General features: G+C 44.5%; 5 protein-coding genes across 11 annotated transcripts; 4 read left to right on the top strand and 1 right to left on the bottom strand.

Moving 5' to 3' along the window:
* Positions 1-10: 10 nt before the first annotated feature.
* Positions 11-951, top strand: Cpr78Ca (Cuticular protein 78Ca). The gene is made up of 2 exons (NM_141041.2): positions 11-161; positions 227-951. The coding sequence occupies exons 1-2, from the start codon at positions 144-146 to the stop codon at positions 590-592; spliced, it is 384 nt and encodes a 127-aa protein (NP_649298.2). The 5' UTR covers positions 11-143; the 3' UTR covers positions 593-951.
* Positions 952-2,500: 1,549 nt separating this feature from the next.
* On the bottom strand, positions 2,501-6,712 carry pzg (putzig). 2 transcript variants are annotated; one of them, NM_141040.2, is made up of 3 exons: positions 5,744-6,712; positions 3,265-5,683; positions 2,501-3,205 (listed from the first exon to the last, which is right to left on the bottom strand). In NM_141040.2, the coding sequence occupies exons 1-2, from the start codon at positions 6,372-6,374 to the stop codon at positions 3,324-3,326; spliced, it is 2,991 nt and encodes a 996-aa protein (NP_649297.1). In that variant the 5' UTR covers positions 6,375-6,712; the 3' UTR covers positions 2,501-3,205; positions 3,265-3,323. The 2 variants fall into 2 exon arrangements, with proteins under 2 accessions (NP_649297.1, NP_001262143.1); NM_001275214.1 differs by having other exon boundaries at positions 2,770-3,205.
* Positions 6,713-6,848: 136 nt separating this feature from the next.
* On the top strand, positions 6,849-11,059 carry CG12974 (uncharacterized protein). Of its 4 annotated transcripts, NM_141039.1 has the most exons (6): positions 6,849-6,997; positions 7,071-7,163; positions 8,341-8,629; positions 9,334-9,665; positions 10,157-10,230; positions 10,293-10,797. In NM_141039.1, the coding sequence occupies exons 3-6, from the start codon at positions 8,359-8,361 to the stop codon at positions 10,606-10,608; spliced, it is 993 nt and encodes a 330-aa protein (NP_649296.1). In that variant the 5' UTR covers positions 6,849-6,997; positions 7,071-7,163; positions 8,341-8,358; the 3' UTR covers positions 10,609-10,797. The 4 variants fall into 4 exon arrangements, with proteins under 4 accessions (NP_649296.1, NP_001287139.1, NP_730613.2 ...); NM_001300210.1 differs by lacking the exons at positions 6,849-6,997; positions 7,071-7,163 and adding an exon at positions 7,375-7,756 and having other exon boundaries at positions 10,293-11,059; NM_168895.3 differs by lacking the exons at positions 6,849-6,997; positions 7,071-7,163 and adding an exon at positions 7,375-7,756 and having other exon boundaries at positions 10,293-10,821.
* Positions 11,060-11,304: 245 nt separating this feature from the next.
* On the top strand, positions 11,305-12,320 carry ppl (pumpless). Its single transcript, NM_079473.4, has 3 exons — positions 11,305-11,626; positions 11,682-11,960; positions 12,022-12,320. The coding sequence occupies exons 1-3, from the start codon at positions 11,509-11,511 to the stop codon at positions 12,120-12,122; spliced, it is 498 nt and encodes a 165-aa protein (NP_524197.1). The 5' UTR covers positions 11,305-11,508; the 3' UTR covers positions 12,123-12,320.
* A 247-nt stretch (positions 12,321-12,567) lies between these two features.
* Positions 12,568-22,089, top strand: AcCoAS (Acetyl Coenzyme A synthase). Of its 3 annotated transcripts, none has more exons than NM_168894.3 (6): positions 12,568-13,336; positions 19,122-19,860; positions 19,934-20,088; positions 20,144-20,312; positions 20,374-20,563; positions 20,658-22,089. In NM_168894.3, the coding sequence occupies exons 1-6, from the start codon at positions 13,026-13,028 to the stop codon at positions 21,104-21,106; spliced, it is 2,013 nt and encodes a 670-aa protein (NP_730611.1). In that variant the 5' UTR covers positions 12,568-13,025; the 3' UTR covers positions 21,107-22,089. The 3 variants fall into 3 exon arrangements, with proteins under 3 accessions (NP_730611.1, NP_001014599.2, NP_524196.2); NM_001014599.2 differs by having other exon boundaries at positions 12,830-13,336; positions 20,658-21,602; NM_079472.3 differs by lacking the exon at positions 12,568-13,336 and adding an exon at positions 16,466-16,616 and having other exon boundaries at positions 20,658-21,602.
* Positions 22,090-22,168: the final 79 nt, after the last annotated feature.

The raw sequence follows: 22,168 nt of genomic DNA, 5'->3' as shown, positions 1-22,168 counted from the left end.
GTCGCTAATAACTGCCGCTCCATAACGGTTAATACTGGGGTACTGACTTTGGTTCTGGTTCAGAGGCAGCCGTATCGATATATCAGGTTCAAGATCCACAGCGTAAAGGCAAACATTTGAATTAATTTTAATGTAATTAGGCGATGATGTCGTTCGGCAAGGTTTGTGCGACGTTTTGTGACTGGTATTTGATATTAACCAACTGAACTCCCAACCATGCGCTCAGATTGTGGTATTCCTGGTCCTAGTCCTAGTTCAACTAATCCATTGTACGCGCTTTACTGCGCCATCTTTGGACAGGACCATCTACTACCGGAATACGCCACCCGATCCCTTCGGTCACTACAGCTTCGAGTTCCAGACCACCAACGGCATTACCACCAAGGGAGCTGGTAATGAGAACGGAGCCGTCGGAGTGGTTCAGTTCGTTTCTCCCGAGGGTATACCCGTTACCTTCTCGTACGTGGCCGATGCCAATGGATATCAGCCCACCGGAGATCACATTCCCGCCATCCCGCTGCACGTTATCCGCCAGTTGGAGTACATCCGCACGCATCCACCGGTGGATGAGATTCGGTCCAGACGTTGGTAAAAAAACAGGACATTAAAAAAATTATATATTGACTTCTAAATAGCTGTCGATGGGCTGGCTGAATATCGTCGTTACACTTCGGAATATTTTTATTTCGTATTTATGTTAATTGTTTTTCCATGCAAATCGGACCAGAAGAGAACAACAAAAGCATGCCAAAATCTACAGCAAGTCAATATATATTCTAGAATTATAAATAAAGTGCTAGACTTAATTGATCTGCGTTCCTGGAGTCCGGAAAGTTTGCCTAAATGCAGGAACTATGTTCAATAAATTGCAATCAAAATCCGTACATTATACGAGTACTGCAATGGTGAAACTGGCTAAAATATGATAAGCATGTTTGTGGAATTCAATTTAAAAAACCCATAGGGGTTATGCTTACTGACATGCAAATAAGGAAATCGGTAAAGAAATCGGTAAAAATAAAAATATAAAAATTAAAAAAATTATTTAATAGATGCAGAAGAAAAGAATGAATAAAATGTAACGCTTTAATTTAATGTAATTGTAATAATATCTTATTTCTTGGTAATAATAGAAAACTTTTTTAAGAACTATTGTCTCAAAGAAAGCTAAGACTCATGGAGTGCAAAACGAATCAAATCCAGTTTTAATGCTTATGTCTTATAAGTGAAACGCAATTTTAGTCTTACTTAGTTTATCGAGAGCGTGTTGAAACCGGCAACTATAATTATGAAATATGCTAAGAATGCTTCTTTTAAATGCTCTTTTTAAAGCTTAAGATTTATGGACCGCAAAACTAGTCGAAGTCATGTTTTCTATGCTAATGACCAGCGAATCAAGCGCACCGAAATGTCAGCTTTCATCAGCGCACCCTAGATCTGTGAGCTTCGCTATAAATCTGTCATACCCATCCGATCCAATCTGATCCGATACAAAGTGCGACCTTGTCTTTAAGAACGACTTTCGCTTTTCGATGCGGCAATCGGCGAGAAGATTGCGCCTGCCGTCGCTCATTTGCATGTGGGCGCCTAATTAAGGCCGTTGCATAATATTGACCGACTCTCGAAGAGCGACTTAATGTAACCGACAGACTAGCAAGCCAAGTGGAGTTGACACCGTTTAATGTCACCGAACCGCAACAAGTTGCTGATTGATGCTGTCGGCTCAAACTAAATCCCCAATTTGGTTCCGGCCTCGAAAAGATTACCGCGCCCATCGCCAAAAGTTCACCGTGTAAGTGAATGAGTTAGTTGCTAGAACAACTCCCTTCCATTGAAGCGTATTCGAATATAAATTATTCATGGCGAGTTCGTTTATCTTATCTTCCTTTCAACAAATCCATTATATAAATGACAAACAACCCGCAGGCGCAGATCACCAATTTGTACGCGTCCTATTTTTGTATTCATAACTATGAAATAATCATTAGTTCCTCCAAAACCGCATCCACGTGCCAATCCGGTTGCTGTTTTCAGAATCACAACATTCACTGATTTATGGATCGGAACGGGGCATTCATAAGGCCTTCATGACAGTCCAAATGCTTTAATGCCACCGCTGGCAGTTTAGTATCCAACTTAGTATTAAATCTTATTAATCAACTACCTGAACATTTAAATATAGTCGACCTCATCCGCCGCCAACAGGTGTTGGGCAATTAAGAACGAGTCGAAAGTTTCGCTGGTATGCATACTTCGAAAATATCATTCATAACCGACTAATCCATTTTAAAGGTCAACGAACTTACTGACTTGAGAAATGAATGGTTGGATCCATACTGACAATATGTAAACTTTGGGACTGCCTTCTGTGTCATCTGTATTCATTGGAACACAGTTGCCATCAGCGCGTTTAATTAACTTATCTGAATTGATTTACATGCATACCAAATTCCAAAGATCGCTCACAGAGTATAAAGGAACTTGAAACCGATGTTCGTTTCTTTACAATTATATATTTCAAGTTGCTTGACATATATACGTGCATGCATATATTTGGGCGTGTTTGCGGCCTGTGTTTGTTTGTTTTGGGTGTGAATCTGGAGTTTATGGAAGTGGAAAGCGGGATTGTTCACCTATCCTTACATTTTACGGGGATCACTAGGTGTTAGGAAGCATCACTATTTCTGAATTGATTTGTGCCGATTTCGGAACTTAATTTTCATCAAATGTTTGTGTTTAAATCGATTTATTTAGTGTAATTGTTGAGTTATCTTGTAAATACATACATTTATTATATTCCAAGTTTCTCACATAAACTCTATGTTTATACATTTTTTGTCGCTTTCATCTTGCAGTTTTGTCTATACTATTACTAAACCTAGATACGATATTTAAGAGGCAACCAAAGAGATCTGGCTTGAGATCCCTGGCAGCCTAGTGCGAAACGGACCGAATGAACAATTTGATTTATTGAATTAGTTTTTTTCCTTTGCTTGGGTAATAAGAAATCTTTCTTTTAGTTTACTGGAGTGTTTAATACATATACTAAATGTAAATATATATTGAAAAGGTTCGTGTGTGTATTTTTCTGTCTTCGTGTTCAGTTGTCTGTAAAGTTGGTTCGGTTGTGGGTGTCAGGGAGTGGGTTTCAAATTGGGGTGTGCAAAAGTCCTCCAGAGATCTTGAGCGTGCCCACAGCTAAAACCTAAAACAAACGAAAAAGTATGAATATCCCAGTTCACGCTGGTGATTCCTTTAACTTACCAGTCCTCTTCGCATGCCAGTATGGTATAGTGGTCATGACCACGCCCCTAGGGCCAATCCTAGTCGGTCTTTGTCTCCGTAAACTCCTCCAGGGCAAAAAAGCTGCCGCCGGAGGGGCCACCAGTGCTGCTGGCCGTGCTCGTGGCAACAACGGTGGTGGATGCCGTGCCACTAGATGCCTCCGACACTTGCACTTCCTCGCCGGCCGAGTCGGCAGCCGCCTCCTTGTCATCTGCACCTCCGGAAGCGCTGGCTGCCTGCTGTGCGGCCTCCAGGACCTGTTGCTGAACCTGGACGATGGGCTGGCCATCTTCCGTGTACGACACGGACACTGGGATGCGGGTACCATCCTCGCTAATGACATGAGCGCCTTCCTCACCATCCTGTCCCTGCTGGATAATTAACTGCCCCTCGGAGTTCAACAGGGAGGCATCGATAAGCTGCTGTTCATTGTTGTCACCATGGACAAGTACCATCTGGCCACTGCCATCGGTCATCATCTGGAGGGTTTCGCCCTCAAGTCCCTCGCCGGACTGCAGAACTCCTACACTTTGGAGCAGCTGCTGTATTTGCTCGGGATCTTGCACAATTATTTGGTTGCCTTCGGCGTCCGTCAGGATGTGGTTGTCCAGCTGGAGGAGATGGCCGTTCTCGTTAACAATGAACTTGATCTGGCCACCTTCCACCTGTGCCTGCATGGCTTCGTCAAGTTCCATGGCAACATGCTCGCCACCTGCAGCTTCACCCGCCTCGCCCTCGGCTCCAGTACTGGCAGTAACCTCGCCTTCGCCAGATTCACCGGCTTCAGCGGTCGTGGCATTGGCCTCCGACTCAGTTGTGGGCGTATCTGTAGCCTCACGCTTAGCAACTACGTCTCCTTCGTCAGATGGTTGTGGTTCCTCAGCAGCGGCGGCTTCCTTTGACTTGGCGCTTTCTCCAGCCTTGGCCTTGGCTTTCTCTTGACCTGCTTTGCTAGCCGTCTTGGTTTCCTCTGAGGCCTCAGCTTCAGCAGCTGCAGCCTCGTTGTCATCATCTAAACTGGGCATGGAAACCGGTGCGGCATTGGATTTGCTATCGGCAGAGGAGGCCTCGCCGCTTTCGCCCTTGGCATCGATGCTGCCCTGGGACTGTGATTCGTCTTCGGCTTGATCCAAATTTGGCATGTCAATGCTAACAGAGACAGGTGCTGTGGTATTGGGCGAATCCTTTTGCGATTGGTCTCCGTCCGGTTGCGGGATAGTAATGTTGAAGGTTATGCCTCCACTGCCCTCCTGCGAGGTAATAACCATCTCGCCGCCTTTGCTTCCCGGTTTGGGCGCCTCACCGCTCTCGTTCTTGTCGGAGTGGAGCTTTTCAAACAGGCTCTCAATGTCGGCCTCTGCGTTTTGCTCGCCGCTCTCGTCACCGGCCTTACCAGTTGCCTCTCCGGGCTCATCGCTTAGTAAAGCCGTAGCTGCCGAATTTAGGGCAGTGGCTCCGGCCGAAGTTGCCTTCTTGTCACGTCTGTGGGTCTCCATGTGGTGGTTGTAGTATGTCTCCTGGATGAAAGTCAGTGAGCAAATGCTGCACGAGAAGAAGCGTATGTTGTTCTCCGACTCGGTGGTTGCCACCACAGCAGCTGTCGAAGCAGGCAGGCTATCGCTCAGTGCCTCATCAATGGTCTCTTGAAGGAGCTTCTGGGTGTTCAGGTTCTGGCTAACTGACTGCTTGGGCGATACCGTCGATGCGGAAGGACTCTGATGCACTTCGAAGTGCTTAACAAGCATCTCCCGTTTCGGGAAGGTCATCGAACAAGTGCCGCACTTGAAGAAGTTGGTCTGATGCTGTTTGGCATGCACAGTAGCAGCTTCGCGCGTCTCAAAGCGCTGAGAGCACAGGCGGCACTTAAAAGGCTTAGGTTTACCAGCGGCATGCTTGCGCATATGCTCATCAAAAACGACCTTGTCCGTTGACTTGAACTGGCAATGATTGCATGTGTATAGCGATGTTCCAACCAGATTCTCGTTGGCAGCAGCTGCAGCGGCAGCTGCAGCAGCAGCCACGGGAGCAGCTGATGCCGGTATGGTGGTGGTGCTGGTCACCAGTACATTGGTAGCGTGATTCGTCTCCATGTGCTTGCGCAGGCTGTTCTCGTTCACGAAGTTAATGTGACACATGGCACACGTGTTATCCATGGCGGTATTGTGGTCGCGCACCATGTGCTGCTTCATGGCCCCAAAGTGCGGGAAGATTTTGCGGCAGGTCTTGCACTGGAAGGTCTGCTGCTTGCAGGTTTCATAATGCGTGTTGAACAGCCGCATATCCGAGGTTTTATAGTCACACGAGGTGCATTTATAAATCTTGGTGGCCTTGCGTTGGACTGTCTGGGTGCCTTGGACGCTGCTCTGGGTGGTTCCTGGGGCGATCTTGGACTGGCCAACTGTACGATTGCAGAATATGCATTAGGAAAGCTTTATAATTTCTGTATTTATGTACTTACCTGGGTTTCCCTGCAGGAGTTTACGTGGACGCAGCAAATCCGCACTAGGACTCTCCTCCAACGAGCGATTGGCGGATCCGCCGACCATTTTCTGCATCTTGAGCGGCGGACTGCCTTCCTGGCCCATATCCTCGTTAATGGCATACTTCTTGTTAAGCAAACTGATGAGGTTCGTCTTGACGCGCTCCACATCGTTTTCCAGGCGGTCGTAGTAGTTCACCAGGTTGGTACAGCGTGAGCACACGTAATCCTCGCCGCAAACAATCACGAGGAAACCCTCGCCCACGAGCTGGGCCAGTTTGTTGGGGAATTTGGTGGAAGTGTGCGTGGTGCACATATCGGTTAGCGAAGTCTGTGGCTCGCAGCGGTCATCGCAGATATAGCATCGCGTGGCTAATCCGCCGATACCCACGCCACCCGACTCTGCATCGTTGACCGCCTGCTGCTGTGCTACGCCGCCAACGGCTGAGGCTCCTCCGGCAGAGGCACCTCCTCCTCCGCCACCACCGGGTACCACCATACGCGTCGACTTGAGGATTCGCGGCTGGCTGGGACCGGTCACAGTGACCGCTCCGCTACTGAGCAGATTGTTAAACTTGCGGTAGGTGGCCGGATTCAGTTGGTTGTTCATTTCGTGGCGTTTTGGATTCAGGTGAGCACGCCGTAGTGATGGTGTTATTCGGTTTGTGCGGGCGCTACACGCGCAACTGCAAGCCGCTACCTTTCAATATTAATCGGCGATTACGACAAACTACACTTCTGCACTCCGGTTTGGCAGCTTGCTGGGATTTATGTATCGATCGGGTACGGATGAGCCACTCGAACGAAACAATCTATCTTTTTTGGACACCAGGAACAACAATCTCTTCCGTTTTTAATTTTCGGTTTCGTTCTGAGTTGTCGCGGCGTCACTTTGACTGTACTAAAGACTCGGTGCTGTATTTTTTAGGGTTAAAAATGCGTATGTGCTGTAGCAGTTCTCGACGGACGCGTATGGTCGTCTCGCTCTTTAGCATGCTCGCTGCCCTGGCACGGCGGGAAAACATGGGCTAGTCGTTTCACTCGCACGCCACGGAAATGGCGGCTGCCTGGGAGGTCAACCATGGTCAGACAGAGAAAATCTCACAGCGTTGCCGTTCATTACGATAACGTAATTATTTACTTGAAATAATAAAGCATTTATTTTTCTTATTGCGATTGCTGAGTGGTTAAATACAAATAAATACTTACTTGTTGTGCTTGTATTTGTAAAAGGTAAATAATTAGCACATTTTGTCTTGAAAAAAGGCTCAGCGTCATTCCTATCATGCAATGTCAAAATTAACAGTGCGTTTTGTAGACAGTAGAGGGCGCCTTTGCCCGCCCACTTTAAATTCACAAATATTCTCCTCGTAAATATTTGGCATACCCAACCTGTGAGGTAAGCATTAAATACTTGCATTTACGCAGTGATAAAGGCCAACATCACTAATGTGCTAATACATAGGACCGATAAGATTCCGAAATTCCAGTTTTACCTATTCGATTTAGGTATATCTTTTAGCCAAAGGAAAGTTGAAGGGAAGGGGGCTCTCTTATCAGTAGCGATAATATAACATACGACCTGATAAACGTTCCAGCCAAACCACAGAATTCAGTTAACGAACGAAACGAAAAGCGAGCGGATACCGCCTCGATCGAAGCGAAACATAAAAAATAAAAGCCCCTGGCCAGTTGGCTTTTTGTTATAAGAGCCATTATCGCAAGGTTTATCGGGAAATATAGTAAACGGGTGGCGAACTCAATTGTCCGGCTCGATCGTTCAGTTGGCCAACAGACGTCGCGTACTGCAAAAGCGCACTCAACCCGATCGATTTGAGTCCCGCATACGGGGCGTGAGAATATCTCCCAGTATCTGGAAACCACCCCTATATATCGAACAGTCACTGCAAAATGTATTCAGCACCAGCGGCAAAAATCAAGCACTTTGGCTCCCTTAAAACGGTAGCAGCTTGGGCCGGAATTCTCGGAGTGGTAAGTCGGCGCTGGCAATTCAATGTTACAGTCTAGGCCGCCAAGCGACCGCGACCCCATTCCCAGCTCATCGATAAGTGATATGGGGAGATGTTCGACCTGACATTGAGCGCACTTACTAAGATTGGATGGTCTCTCCCTATCGAATAGTCCAGTATTCCAACAGTCGGAGAGCTAATCATGATACGAGTATAATACTCATTGACTCATCCGGGACGGCTCCCAAACTGAAGAACTGAGCCGCACCACAGATATCAGATAATGCCGATTGACGTGTGTAAACAAGTGAATGAACAAAAGATCTAGATTGGGACACTAAAAAACGTAAACGTAAATAAGTACATACAAAATTGGATATTTCGCTGGGTATGAATAATATCACGATCTAGAAGCCATCCAACCTCTTTAATGACGGAACACGAAGAACAAACGATAAAACAATTTTATTTAATTAATTTTCAATATAAATATAAATTTAAAAAAACATGACAAACAAAAACCGATTAAAAATAGTGCTCATTTTTATTCAGTGTGGCTCTGACGTTTTGAGAACTCCTCTTATTTTATTGTTATTTTTATTTCAGGCCCAGTCCATCATCTGGATGGGCTTGACCATAACAGCGATATGTGCCTACAATTGTGTCCTGTATATTACAAATGACCTCACCTATGGCTCCATGGTCAAGACTGTATTCTTTGACGTGTACTTCAAGGGCAGTTGCAAGATGAATCCCAGTGATTACCAGAACTACGACCAAACCATCCTGAATACAGTGACTACTGTTTTTGATCCCACCCAGATTTTGATCTGGAATTCGGTCTACCTGGGCGTTTCGGTTTGCTGGCTAATCGTCTCCGTTGTGCTGCTACTGTGTAAGTACTTTAAGAACCGGAAATGAACTGCATACATAGTTAAGATATCGAAGCCTTTATGATTCACGAGGAGAAATCTAGAAATTTATTTGTGAGGCATCCAAAACTTACGCATGGCACACAGCCGTAAAGCCCAAATAAACAAAACTTGATGATAAGTTCGCTGGGAACTTATATGATGGGTTATATAACGATTTCATTAATGGTTCTTTCCCACCATATACAATTTTCAGCATTTGCTATTGGCTTTCAAAGAATTAAGCACATTAGCCCACAAGTAAACTGGAAAGTCTTATTCTTTGTTATAGACAGATATATTCATTCATACAATTCGTTTTCTAAAGTTAAAATATAGTAGCATGGTTATAGTTATAGTTATGACTCAATCTTAATACTGCTCAAATATGTACGAAACATATCTTATCTAGTAATTGATTAATTAAAATTTGTTAAGTGCTATTTACTTTAATTTTGAAACCAAAGTGATTAGCTTTTTGACACATTTTAGAGCATACTTTACTCGTACATAATGGTCTTTAAAATTATATTACCTAATGACTCCATTATAAGATTGATTGATGTATCGCCAATAAGTAAGCCCATTTAAGTATCACATGTTTAGCGCCCTGTTATGTTCCTGACAGCACTTGCCCGTAATGGATTACACTTAAGTTAATAACCCGCTTATACTCTTACCATTTCAGGGGTGCGCAAGGACAACCCGAAGCAGACCGTGACTGCCATCTACATCTGGGCCTTCTTCGTGGCCACCATATGCTGCATGGATGTAGCTTCTGGAGTGATCTTCGGCGTGGACTACGGACGTTTCCACAAGGAGGCTCTGAGGTATAATGCCAATAGTATCAATGCTGGTGTCATCTATCCCTTGGCTGCCACCTTGATCGCCGGAGGAGTGGCTGCCATTTCCATGATGGTCATCTCCTTCAAGGGATTCGTTCTGTGGTTCATTAACTTTGGACTGCTCGCATACCTTGTCGCGAGAGCCATTCGAATTTCCACCGATAAGGACAATGTGGTAAGTTGTGGTCAGGTCGGCGAGTGAGCTCATCGCCCACCAATGCTGAGTGACTTCTTCGTTGTCTCCGCTGATTCCATAAATTTTCGACACTGCCTTTGAAAATATTCCAACAACGTAGAAGTTAAAAATCGCCGGGCAGCGACTACGACATGGCTAAACTTAGCACTTTGTCGCCATTAACTCAATGTGGTGGTGGTAATTGCTGATAAGCTGGTTTCCAATTTGGCACCAGGTTTGCCTGATAGCGGGCTCTTGGCTTTTCGGTTTGGTTTGACCGAGCACGCTGGAAAATGACGACTTACTGGGCCTTAGGTGCGGGGGTTCTTTGCAAGGACAGTTCGCTTGAACTGAGGTGTTCTTAACTCAGTGTACACTTAAAGTATCCTTAAAAAGCCTCAAATATCTTCCTTAATATAAATTAATTACAAAATCTTGAATGAGCTATAGCTATCTTGCCTAAAATCAAACAAACATGCCCTTTTCCACAGGATACTTTGTTCAATCCTCGCAAGGATTCCAATGATATTCTGACCACCAGGACCCCGATTCGCGCCTACGAGGAGTAAGTATAACGATTCACACATCCTTAATGTCTTGAAAATAATTCTCGATTTGTATGGACAGGGTGGAGGTCCAGGCGTATAACAATGCCGCCTACGTTCCGGAAACCCGTTCCATGGCCGAGACCATCCAGGTGAACGAGGGAGCCATCGTGCGGGCGGCGCACTTGTCGATGGACTCGAACCTAATGGATCGTCGCTTCAGGGACCTCAACGCGTACCAGCAGTACCCGCCTCCGAATCCGCAGCAAAGTCGCCCGCTGAAGCAATCTTCGCAGAATCCCATGGAGACCATTGTGGTGGCCACCTCGGGATTCCCCGTGCCGGACTACTCCCCGCAGCCCAGTCCCAATGGCGTTCTGCGCCACAACCAGTACTAGATTACTAAGCCCCTTGGCGCCCCCAAAAAAGCCCTCTTCGATACTATAATTCTCAAATAATCCCAGCTAAAGTTTAGTTCAAATTTTATCAGGGGGGGCAACTTCTTCTGCGTTTTTATTCTTATTTATTTGCATGTTTATAACGATATAAGTGTACAGCTGTAAATATATAAAGCCGTTCTAGTTCCGCAGTGGAATGGTATTTGTTTATATATGCTAATTTGTTTTTTTTTTTTTTTTTTGTAGAGCTGATAAGGAAATAAATCGGCCCCCAGCAACGATTAATTGGGAGTAGATAAGAAATACAGGAGGAGCATCGACGTGTTGTCGGAAATTAAGATGACTGCTTTAATCTTTAGTCTGATCTCAACATTTAGAAGAGATAAAAGTAAAGCACCTGTTTGAAAAATACATTATGTATGTTTGATTTCTTTACATTTTTTAATATTTCAAATAGAAGCAACCATTTTGACAACTTATGTAATTGAAGTATTTTTGTGGTGCACTATTTTCTAATTAAATCGAAAGTGCGAAAGCTCAAATTTAATTATAAGAAATACAGTCCACCAATAAACTAAATAAATCTTGAAGTTTTCAATCTGCCCGCCGAAATGTTGGGCAGTGCGATAACCGGTAATCTATTATCGCTATCGATATGCATGCCTTACGCCATTTTTAGGCACATTTTGAAGAAGCCGCTGTTTACTCGGGTCAACAAAAGTTCACGAATTATATTCTGGATTGTGATAAGCCGGGCAATATTCGACTTTCATCCCGATTGCCGGGCATTAAACGTAGCGTGTGTGTTTTCAAATCGGATCACTTGTCACCGAAACACCCCCGGGAACGGTTGGAAAATTCATCTCGCCGGCAGTTGCCTTTGTTTTTGACTGGGAAAATATGGTATTCATAACGAAATTCGCAAGGATTGGGCTGCAGGCCGCCCGCCAGCTTAGTGTCACGCCCCTTGGCGCCGTCCAGGCTCGCGCCATTCACCTGACAAGCCTTCTAGCCAAAGGTAAGGCAATTGTTTATGCAATAGCCACTGAATCTCAAACTGTAATCCCCGCCAGAACGCCGATACACAAACAAACACGAGTGGGTGGAGGTGGTATCCGGCAGCAATGCCATAGTAGGCATCTCCAGCTACGCCCAGGAGGCTCTCGGGGATGTGGTGTTCGCCCAACTCCCAGAACCCGGCACGGAACTCAAGCAGGATGACGAATGTGGGGCCCTGGAGAGCGTTAAAGCGGCTAGCGAGGTGTATTCACCCGTTAGTGGCAAGGTAATTGAAAAGAATGCCGAGGTGGAGGACACACCGGCCCTAGTCAACAGCAGTTGCTATGAGAAGGGTAAGATTTGCGTGAAGACCCCTTTTTAACTTCACTTGAAACACGTACTTTTCTTTTACAGGCTGGCTTTTCAAGGTGGACCTGAAGAATCCCAAGGAACTCGAAGCCCTTATGACCGAGGATCAGTACAAAGCCTTCCTGAGCAGCAGTGGGGATCACTAGAACCAGCAGCTAATCCTAACCCTAAAGCATCTTGACTGTAGCCTTTAAAACGAGTAATTGTTAGCATTTGTTATCAGCTGAATAACGCTACACTCATACCCAAATATCACCAACCAAACTCATCGCCATACACACGTTGTTGTAGCTCTTGAAATTTGTTACGAATAAGAATCAACAATAAATCCAAATGTTATATTTAAATTGGGCATCTTGACCTGCGGGTGGCAGACGTCGTCTGCTCCCCCATGGAAACCTTCTAGGTGATAAGACCAAAAGACCGAAGAGAAAACGTGTTGAGAGTTGCTCAAAGATAAGAAGTCACTCAACAGAAGATTAAGAGAGCGGACAAGGCACTCAGTTTCATAATAATACAGATCAGCTTAATACGGCGTGCTTGGCTGGAATTAAGAAAAAACATTTAACACTGTTGCTTGGACACGCGATGGCGCACGCCACGGCACTCAGCCATCACCTGATGGATTCGATGATGGACCGATGACACACCTACCTCTCTGGAAAGTTACGCCGTGCTCTGGCGATAAGGATGTCCAAGTCGCGCCTTGAAAATACATATGCCCGATCAAGTTGATAAGCCTTACAAAAAGCGCCGCCCATGTCTCATTGAACTTGAAGAGCGTGTTCGCGGAAGCTTTTCCATTCGGAAAGCTATGGCAACGGAGGCGAAAAGCTTGGCAGTAGCTCATTCGAATGGTCAGTGCTCAAAAAGAACTCATTCCGTGCGGTGCGAGAAGCGCATGCTGCTCGAGAACCAACCCCTGAAAATAATAAAAACAATCACACAAAGCTAAGGATAATTGCAAAACAGGATAATTGAAAACCTAAAGCAAGGAAAAACAGTTGAAGGACATACACAAATAACTAAAACCACAACTCAATAACAAAATGCCAGCGGAAAAATCAATATACGATCCCAACCCGGCCATCAGCCAAAATGCCTACATATCCAGCTTCGAGGAGTACCAGAAGTTCTACCAGGAGTCACTGGACAATCCGGCCGAGTTCTGGTCCCGCGTGGCCAAGCAGTTCCACTGGGAAACGCCAGCCGATCAGGATAAGTTCCTCAAGTACAACTTCAACATCTCGAAGGGACCCATTTCGATCAAATGGATGGAGGGTGCCTCCACCAATCTGTGCTACAATCTCCTAGATCGCAACGTTAGGAACGGCCTGGGCGACCAGATAGCCTACTACTGGTGAGTTCCCTTGCAAATCCTCGCTCACTTTCGCTCTGGGTGGCGTAGGTCGCACGAAAACAAAAGTATTTGGTTGGCAGCGCAGGATTATTGATTTTTCGCCTGGTTACGAAACTCTCGCCTTGTGACGTAGAACGGTGGTCTCCTCTTGCACAGGATTTACTGCGCAGGCACCATACCGAAACAGATGATAGCACTCCTTTGTATAATTTAAATACATATGTGCACAAGGATGCAGCTCAATGGCACATCCCACCTGCCATCGATTTTGGTTGAAGAATCTTCCCTTATTACCTTTGTGCCTGGTAATCTGAGCGATTATTTTCGTTTTGATTGTCGCAAATAATTGGTTTAATCGTCTGCATGCCAAATGTGACAGTGGGACTAATGACCGATCAGTTCAACTTTGGGCGGTTTTTGGTTTTCCAAATGCGCTTTGCTAGACACTCCGACTCTGGGTCAATGTCAGGGCTACTCTTCGTTCCTCGATACGACACGACCCTCATAAGGGGGTGACCCGGCCATGCTTATTTATTCAGTTTAAATCGATTTACAATTAAACCGGTTGGGGAAGCCCTGAAACATAGAAGCTTTGGTCTTATTTGATTTCACACACTGTTTACTGTGAGTAAGAATGTTTTTCTTTATTCATAAAATTAAATTTAAATGTCGGTTTTTTACCAATACTTCCAATTATTTTAAGTACATTTCCTGTGTTTTTGAATGTAAAGCAAAGCTTAAGGGTCATTGTCAGTTGTGTTGTTAAGCTCACTAAAACATTAATAACTAAGGCAGCGTGTGGTTTTTTTTATTAGCAGACCGTAATACTTGCCCCAAAAGTACAATATCCGTACTTTCTGATGTCTTATCTAATTGTCAGTCTATAACTCATCTTTGCGTTTTTGTTTGTTTCTCCACACGAGGAGGCATTCATTCGTAACAAATTAAGCTAAATTAAACAATCGAATGCGATACTAACTAGGGACTGCTCCCACTGTATATGTTCTTTCCTCTTCAAATCAACATACTTCGGTGACTGCGATTAAGCAACAGACACTCCCTTTCGCTGATTAGCTACCGAGGAGGAGTCCAGTGCCGTATATTACCTTATGAGGTTCTCAAGTGCCCACTCAAATCGCAATTAAATTGAAAAGCTCGGACTGGATGGACGGAATAAGTATTTTGTTTTGGTTGCGCGAGAAGATTTTTTGTTGTTTTCAGACCCAAAGTTCACCGAGCAATGCGTCAGGGCGCAAAAAAACACAAAGTTAAACAAATGTTAATGCTAATGAGCTTATCTCCGGGTTATCATTTGAGAGGCGGGTTAGGGGGCGGGGCACGTGTGCCGGAGGAAATGCAAATGAAAGTCAGGTAACTGAAAGGCAATTACAAGGTCATTGCAAGTATTGGTTCGCATTCAGCCTCGAACTTACGACGGCCCATCACTACTACTATTCTCGGCCATTTCGCACTTTTGTTGGGAATTATTTAATCCCAGCCCACAATCTGTCCTCACTTTCCTCAGATAAGATAAAATGGGGAACACAGGCCCAAAAAGGCTGAAAAAAAAACGGTGTGCACGTAATGAGTAATAATTAACGCTTTCCGAACCGCCGTCTCAGATAATTTTACTGCAAACCAAAGCAAGCTAAAATCTTAAAAGTTATATGTCCCAGTTTTATTGCATAGATAGACGCAGCGAATCGGAAAAGCTGGAGAATCGGTTATTGGGAATTGGCTTTGGCCTGATTAATATTGCTAAAATTGCGTTTTGGTGCAATTTATGTAATTTTTCAACTTGAAAAACAATATTTTGGGATGTCTTAAATATTTGTGTGCACCTTCCGTCGAACTAAACAAGGTTGTTGTACCTTTGTCCCAAAATAACCGTTTCGAACCCAACCGATTTACGCAAACTGTTTTCAATTTCGAGAGTCGTTAGCAACAAAATTAAGTCGAATTAAACACACGAAAGCCTGAAGCGAAAGCCGAGCAATATTATGTAAACGATTTGACAAAGCGCGCAAATTGTTTATTCAAATTAATGGAAGCGCGTCTTTGCGTTAAACAGTTTGCTATTTTTCCTTGCCTTTAATTTGTGTGTCAGTCGGCGTCTGGGCAAAAGGTGGATTATAATCGATATATTCACTGGGAAATTGAATAAAAAGATCCAAAACAGTTGAAAGCGTGTAAAAATGAAAAGTTTACCCAAAATTATCGAAATAAGGTATTTCTAATATTCCAGTGAGCGCCAACAGTTTTACAGCCACTGCGCGTCTAGAAAATCACGCGATCACATCGTCTGATTCACTCACAACCAATTAGAGAGCCACTGTGCTCCCTCCCTCCACGCACGTTGAAAGACTAAGAGAGAGGTAGTGGTTGTTGTGGAAGGGGGGGGGGGCAGTGCTGCTGCGCTAAAGTAGAATTGACTGTCTGTCTTACCTGCTAAGAAATAAGAGAGCCTCAAAAAACAACATGTAGCCAGCTACCTAGGCTACTTTTCTTGACTTACCTCGCTTTGTTATCAGTGTTTCCACCTGGAAAAGGTTGACAGGCCCATTTCCGTAAATTATGTAAGCGACTCTATTCACACAAATCAAAGATGCGCCAATCCGTAAAAACAAATAACCGATCTTTAGATAAACATAGTAGATGAGCATCGTACGATAATGTCTCTCAAACTGTAGGGCCCGGGCAGACACGGAGACGCGATAGAGAGAGATAGAAGAAGTCACCGCAAGAAATCAGATGGTTTTGTGGCTAAACAATTTTTGATCTTAGAAAGTCTCAATATTACTGCTTGAGTTTGTTTGGAGAGTATCTACAAGCATTTTGTAACAACTAAAAAAATTCCGTCAGAACGTATGGTAAACAATTCCGTGGGATTTTAAAAAATCACTCAGTTTAAGGCCATGTAGGTTACACAAAGTAATTTTTTCCGCTCATAAATACGAGTGCTTGAGAAATTAATAGTAATAGGAAATCTAACAACAACCGATGCAATAAAAATCACACATCTTAAGTAAATATAAATTGGTTTCTATCAGCATTTCCTAAGCAAATTATTTTCAGGCGTTTACTAATATTCAAAATATAGTAAGCACAAGGATATTTGTACAGTGTAGGAAAGAAACCCAAAACATTCCATGCGATCAATACGACACGCGAATCAACAGCTGATGTTATTGTTATTAAGATAAGTCGCCGGCACTTATTGTTTTTTCCATGGATTTTAGGCCATTCCTCATCATTTTTTCATTTTTGGCTCGCACGTGTGGTGAGAGTGGCTGTTTCTAGTATATTTTCGGATTTTTGATTTCTGATAAGCGGGAGACGGCCACGCGTCTTCCCTTGGTCAAGAGGTGAACGGTAGATGGCGGACCGGGACGGTGCATGAGGTGTTTCTAAGGCGGCATGGAAAATTTCTTGTCTGGCGATCCGGCGGCGAGATTAGGAGGCGAGTGGCCCGATTACGCCTCTAAATTGGAAATTAATACACTCGTCGCGACACATTTCTCCCACTGGTTTGATTACTCATGCGGAGAAGGAGGAGGCGCCTCTGGTGCTCCAAACTCTGATAAGTGGAGAAGACGTCCGCAAACACACAACATAGTTTTCCGTGACTGATGGGAATTTCGGCCCAGTTTGGCAATCACCATATACATATATATTATAAGTTTGATTATATTTATTTGATCTTATCCATAACAGTGATGTTGACGTTAGATGGCTGTCAAGGTGGAGACCAAGGTTAAGGACAAACAGTCTGTTAAGGGTAGACGTTATCAAAATTTGTAAGCCTGGAAAATTCGGCACATTTCAATATAGGCGATATTAATCTGTACGAAGGGAAAAATGATCTGTACCTGTCTTCGATTAGTTATGTCTATTGCTTATAACATTCTTTTTATGAAATTGCTGGTTTGTGGGGATTACAAATGACATTAGTTTCTGATCGTGATCCCTTTTTCGGCCTGCGGGCTTCACTTTGGGGATCCAAATCTCCATTGGGGATCCCTCCTTGTTGGCAGCTGCGAGGAGTACCGACTCCAGTGCATCGGCATAGCAATCGATGTCCTCCCTGAAGTTGAGCTCCTGGGTTAGTTCAACGCGGGAACTTTCATACTCATTGGTTTTAAGTCAGGTGGTTTCCGGGCTTCGGAGAAGAGTTATCAGCATTGGTAAGTGTTCTCCGATGATAAGTCCAATTGCGTGTTTGCAGTTATTAGATTGTGAGACATGTTTCTTGCCACAAAAACCCAATCAATCAAAATTTCTAACATCTGTAGGCCAGTATTTAGGACTGCCTGGTAAACGCAGTCCAGTTTTTATGATTTCAATATGGTTTCCTTTCTTTAGGGGTCGTCGGGCAAAATCCCCCAATGAATACGGGTGTCAGCCCTAATCTCCGTCGCATACTGTCATATTTGGCCAAGAGCAAGACTCTAAAGTATAGATAGGGTCCAGGAAGAAAATGACTAAGCTCGAAAATAACAGCTCGAGTCACAATCGAGGGGTGTTTTCATTGCGTATTTTATTTATTTTTACCAACTTACTAATTGACAAGTACAAGTACAAACAGGTATTTCGTTCAAGTGGAATATCATTTCACCGGGGCGGTTTTGGCCCAGTTGAATCAGTCCAAACCCCAAACCCCTTCGCTGGGCGAACTTTGAACACAGCGGTACTTTGACAGTCAGCGGTACTAAAATAACCCCCAAAAAACGTCACAAGGGGAGCTTTTGCCGTTGTTCCGACTGCTTCCTGCTTTTCTCTTTGGCCATACACATTTTGGGCCAAAATAATAGACGCTTTATTGCCGGCTAATTCTAATGCTTATCGCAGGCGACGGACAACAGGTGATGATTTACACTCCGCTGATTGCATTGTCTGCCTTTCTAGTCCACCTGTCGTGTAGTTTATTACTGTTTTCTGCGTTGCTAATCTGCCTTGACCTCCACAACTGCCATGGAAATGGCTTTCCCCATTACTTTCATAGTTTCATGACTGACCGTCGGCGATCGCGAGTGTTTATATCCGTTTTGAACGCCGAAACCGTTCACGATTTACCCCAGTCACGAAATTTGTTTACCCATTCAAAGCTTTCAAAGCTCTGACACATTCCATTTAGTGTTTAATTTTATATTCATTCATTTAATAGCAACAATTAGGGAAGCATTTACATTGCCTCATATATGTATGTGAATTTTGGATTATTAGGATTGGAAATGCGATTCGGTTTTATTCTTTTATTTATTTTTAGATACATACCTTAGTTGTACATAGTTTTGGTAACTTGTGTACTCGTTCAAAGACTTTTTGCAGCTGCTGTAAATAAAGTAAAGTAGGTTATTGGCACTGGCTTCTGTTGCCAAGTTCAGAACAAAAAGGGAAAGGCATACAAAGTATATACAATTACACAATGCTAAGTCATATTACATATGTACACGGTAGGAACACAAGCGGCACACAAAAGGGGATTGGATTTAAATGCATTTTTAAATATTTTGTTGGAAATCTTACCGTAGCTCTAAAATATCTCTTTGAAATTAGGTGACAATTTGAGTTCAGAAAATCGAATTAAGTCGGGTGGGCAATTAGGAAGCCTCGCATAAAAGTAAGTGATCCAATTATGGTCGGGGTAATTAGCCCAATTGTGGGGCACCCGGTATGCGGCCACCCATTTGAGAACGCCATCGGCGCGTGCTCAATGTAATACTATAGAAGGAATACTAAGTATGTGTTTCCTCACGGTCGTGTTTCTTTTTTGACATTGTTTCAGGGAGGGCAACCACCCCGACGATTATTCCCGGGGTCTCACCTATCGCAAGTTGCTGGAGGAGGTGTGCCGCTTCGCCAACGTGCTGAAGGATCATGGCATTCGAAAGGGCGATCGTGTATCCATTTACATGCCCATGATTCTGGAGCTGCCTATCGCGATGCTGGCCTGCGCTCGCATTGGAGCCGTGCACTCGATCGTATTCGCCGGATTCTCACCGGACTCACTGGCGGAGCGGATGTTCGATTGCAAGGCCAAGCTGCTGATTACGGCGGATGGAGCCTGGCGTGGAGAGAAACCCCTGTACCTGAAGGCTCTGTGCGACACGGCCTTGGAGAAAGTCGAGGAGATGGGGCACTCCGTGGAGAAGTGCATCGTGGTGTCGCATTTGAAGCGAGTGACTCCGTGCCAGCCGGATCATGTCGAGGAGGAAATCCCATGGACCGATGACCGCGATTACTGGTGGCACGAGGAGATGGAGGACAAGGAGCCGGCCTGCTATCCGGAGTGGATGGACGCCGAGGATCCATTGTTCATGCTCTACACCAGTGGCTCCACTGGCAAGCCCAAGGGAGTGCTCCACACGACTGCCGGATATCTGCTGTATGCGGCCACGACCTTTAAGATCGTATTTGACTATAAGCCAGGGGATATCTACTGGTGCACCGGCGATGTTGGCTGGATCACGGGACACACCTACGTGGTGTACGGACCATTGGCCAATGGAGCCACTTCAGTGATTGTAAGTGCCTGATTAGATCTAACAAATAATGGATTTTTTCTGACTAACTGTCCCTATTACTTCGTAATTGCAGTTCGAAGGCACACCATTCTTCCCTGGAAACGATCGGTACTGGAGTGTCATTGACAAATATAAGGTAACTCAGTTCTACACAGCTCCAACGGCGATTCGTGCCCTCATGAAGTTCGGCGAGGGTCCCGTTCTAAAGCACAACCTGAGCGGACTCAAGTACGTTTATTTATACTTCTATAACAATTTTCGTAATGACTTTATTCATTTGCAGAGTTTTGGGCAGCGTGGGTGAGCCCATCAACCCGGAGGCCTGGCTCTGGTATTACAAATACATTGGAAAGGAGCAGTGCTCCATTGTGGACACCTTTTGGCAAACGGAAACCGGTGGTCATGTCATTACACCTCTGCCTGGAGCGACTCCCATGAAGCCGGGATCTGCTGTAAGATAAATCCTTTGGCTAGTTGATGTCAGTACTAAAATTTATTGTCTTCTACTCTTAGTCATTCCCCTTCTTTGGAGTGAAGCCCACTTTGCTGGATGAGTGCGGCATTGAAATTAAGGGGGAGGGAGAGGGCTACTTGGTCTTCTCGCAACCTTGGCCGGGAATGATGCGCACTTTGTACAACAACCATGAACGCTTCGAGGACACTTATTTCTCCAAGTTCCCAGGCTACTACTGCACTGGCGATGGTGAGTCTTGAAGTTTTAGACTGTTTTTCATTGTGATTTTAAAGTGGATTAGGATTGTTAATTATTTATGTTTGCTTTGATTTTTTTCGCACAGGAGCCCGACGCGATGCTGACGGCTATTTGTGGATCACTGGTCGTGTGGACGACATGTTAAACGTGTCCGGGCACCTGATGTCCACTGCCGAGGTAGAGTCGGTTCTCACAGAGCATCCTCGCGTGGCTGAGTCCGCCGTGGTTTCCCGTCCGCATCCCGTCAAGGGCGAGTGTCTCTACTGCTTCATAACGCCGAACGAGAACGAGGTATTCGACCAGAAGCTAATTTCGGACCTGAAGAAGATGGTGCGAGAACGTATCGGACCTTTTGCCATGCCGGATGTCATTCAAAACGCTCCCGGACTGCCCAAAACTCGTTCCGGCAAGATTATGCGTCGTGTGCTGCGCAAGATCGCGGTTAACGATCGCAACGTGGGCGACACATCTACCTTGGCCGATGAGCAAATTGTGGAGCAACTGTTCGCCAACCGGCCAGTGGAGGCCAAGTAGATGGTAGCTGTTGGACCAACTGGCAGCAGCCAGGATCCCTTAACCCAAGGCTTTCTCCGGTTGCACTGACCACTCCACTTTGCCATCGCATTTCCACCACTTACGTATCGCGATTACGTATCCTGTAAATCTCCCTCTACTTATATGAATTACCCACTGCTTAATGTTTGTTCCGTTCCGGGCTACGGCGTGGTTAGCACCTTTCAAATTCTACTTAGCTCGTAAGCCTAAGCGTGTGCGTAAGTAAGTGACTGGATGGTTTCCGATCCCAGTTATATATCGTCTATATGATTTTGTGTACTTGCCTGTTCATCGTAGTTGACATGCTCACCACGCACACATTTTCCAGTTCTTTTGTTTCTTCGTTGTAGTCGTAGTTTAAGTTCTCGCTAATTCGTTGTGATACAAATTTAATTATATCTTACTTATGTATGTATTTTTAGTAGAATTGATATGAGACAAAATATATACACGATTCCAATTGTCGCCACAATTTACACAGATCACCTTTTTTTAGTTGTATCTTTTTTTTGTAGTGTTTCTTTCACACCTTTTCAGATCTGAGGAGATGCGCACGTAAGTTCGGAAACCATAGGGGATATCGGTTTCTTCCCCGTCCCATTAGCCCATAAGTTTGAGAACGATACATATCTGTGTGGCATTATGCTTGCCACATTCCTACATACGATCTACATGTTAAAGAGAACCACGCGGATATACTATATACACTATATATATATATATGTTATAAGGTCAGAAGACTTACTGCAACGAAACATATCATTGAAGTTACTGCTGCAAGCCTATGGATATTATAGAAGCTTTTATTGTTAGAGATCGTTATCTTGAGGGGAGATCGGCTAGAAAGTAATGGATATCTTGGATTGGCTGATTAGGGGCAGCGGTGCCCAGTCTGAATGTAAAAAGATTGTTAGTTATACAGCGATGGCGAACGAAAGATTGCAATTTACATATCTATAAATATATATATATATATTTCTGTATATGAACATATGTGTATAATAAAGTTTATTGTTTTAATGTGTTTGAACCTGCAAGTGC

The sequence above is a fragment of the Drosophila melanogaster genome, chromosome 3L (genome assembly GCF_000001215.4).
Source record: "Drosophila melanogaster chromosome 3L".
Lineage (NCBI taxonomy): Eukaryota > Metazoa > Arthropoda > Insecta > Diptera > Drosophilidae > Drosophila > Drosophila melanogaster.
Note: the sequence above shows the minus strand (reverse complement) of the source record. Positions and strands in the feature narration are given on the sequence as shown.

Bases quoted from the DNA above. Each gene is read 5' to 3' on its own strand.
- pzg (NM_141040.2), bottom strand. From the start codon at position 6,374: ATGAACAACCAACTGAATCCGGCCACCTACCGCAAGTTTAACAATCTG. The intron at 5,684-5,743 runs GTAAGTACATAA...GCAATCGTACAG, and splicing joins ACTCCTGCAGGGAAACCCAG to TTGGCCAGTCCAAGATCGCC.
- CG12974 (NM_001300210.1), top strand. From the start codon at position 7,676: ATGTATTCAGCACCAGCGGCAAAAATCAAGCACTTTGGCTCCCTTAAA. The intron at 8,630-9,333 runs GTAAGTACTTTA...TTACCATTTCAG, and splicing joins CTCCGTTGTGCTGCTACTGT to GGGTGCGCAAGGACAACCCG. The intron at 9,666-10,156 runs GTAAGTTGTGGT...CCTTTTCCACAG, and splicing joins CCACCGATAAGGACAATGTG to GATACTTTGTTCAATCCTCG.
- ppl (NM_079473.4), top strand. From the start codon at position 11,509: ATGGTATTCATAACGAAATTCGCAAGGATTGGGCTGCAGGCCGCCCGC. The intron at 11,627-11,681 runs GTAAGGCAATTG...AATCCCCGCCAG, and splicing joins GACAAGCCTTCTAGCCAAAG to AACGCCGATACACAAACAAA. The intron at 11,961-12,021 runs GTAAGATTTGCG...TTTCTTTTACAG, and splicing joins CAGCAGTTGCTATGAGAAGG to GCTGGCTTTTCAAGGTGGAC.
- AcCoAS (NM_168894.3), top strand. From the start codon at position 13,026: ATGCCAGCGGAAAAATCAATATACGATCCCAACCCGGCCATCAGCCAA. The intron at 19,861-19,933 runs GTAAGTGCCTGA...TCGTAATTGCAG, and splicing joins ATGGAGCCACTTCAGTGATT to TTCGAAGGCACACCATTCTT. The intron at 20,313-20,373 runs GTAAGATAAATC...TTCTACTCTTAG, and splicing joins CCATGAAGCCGGGATCTGCT to TCATTCCCCTTCTTTGGAGT.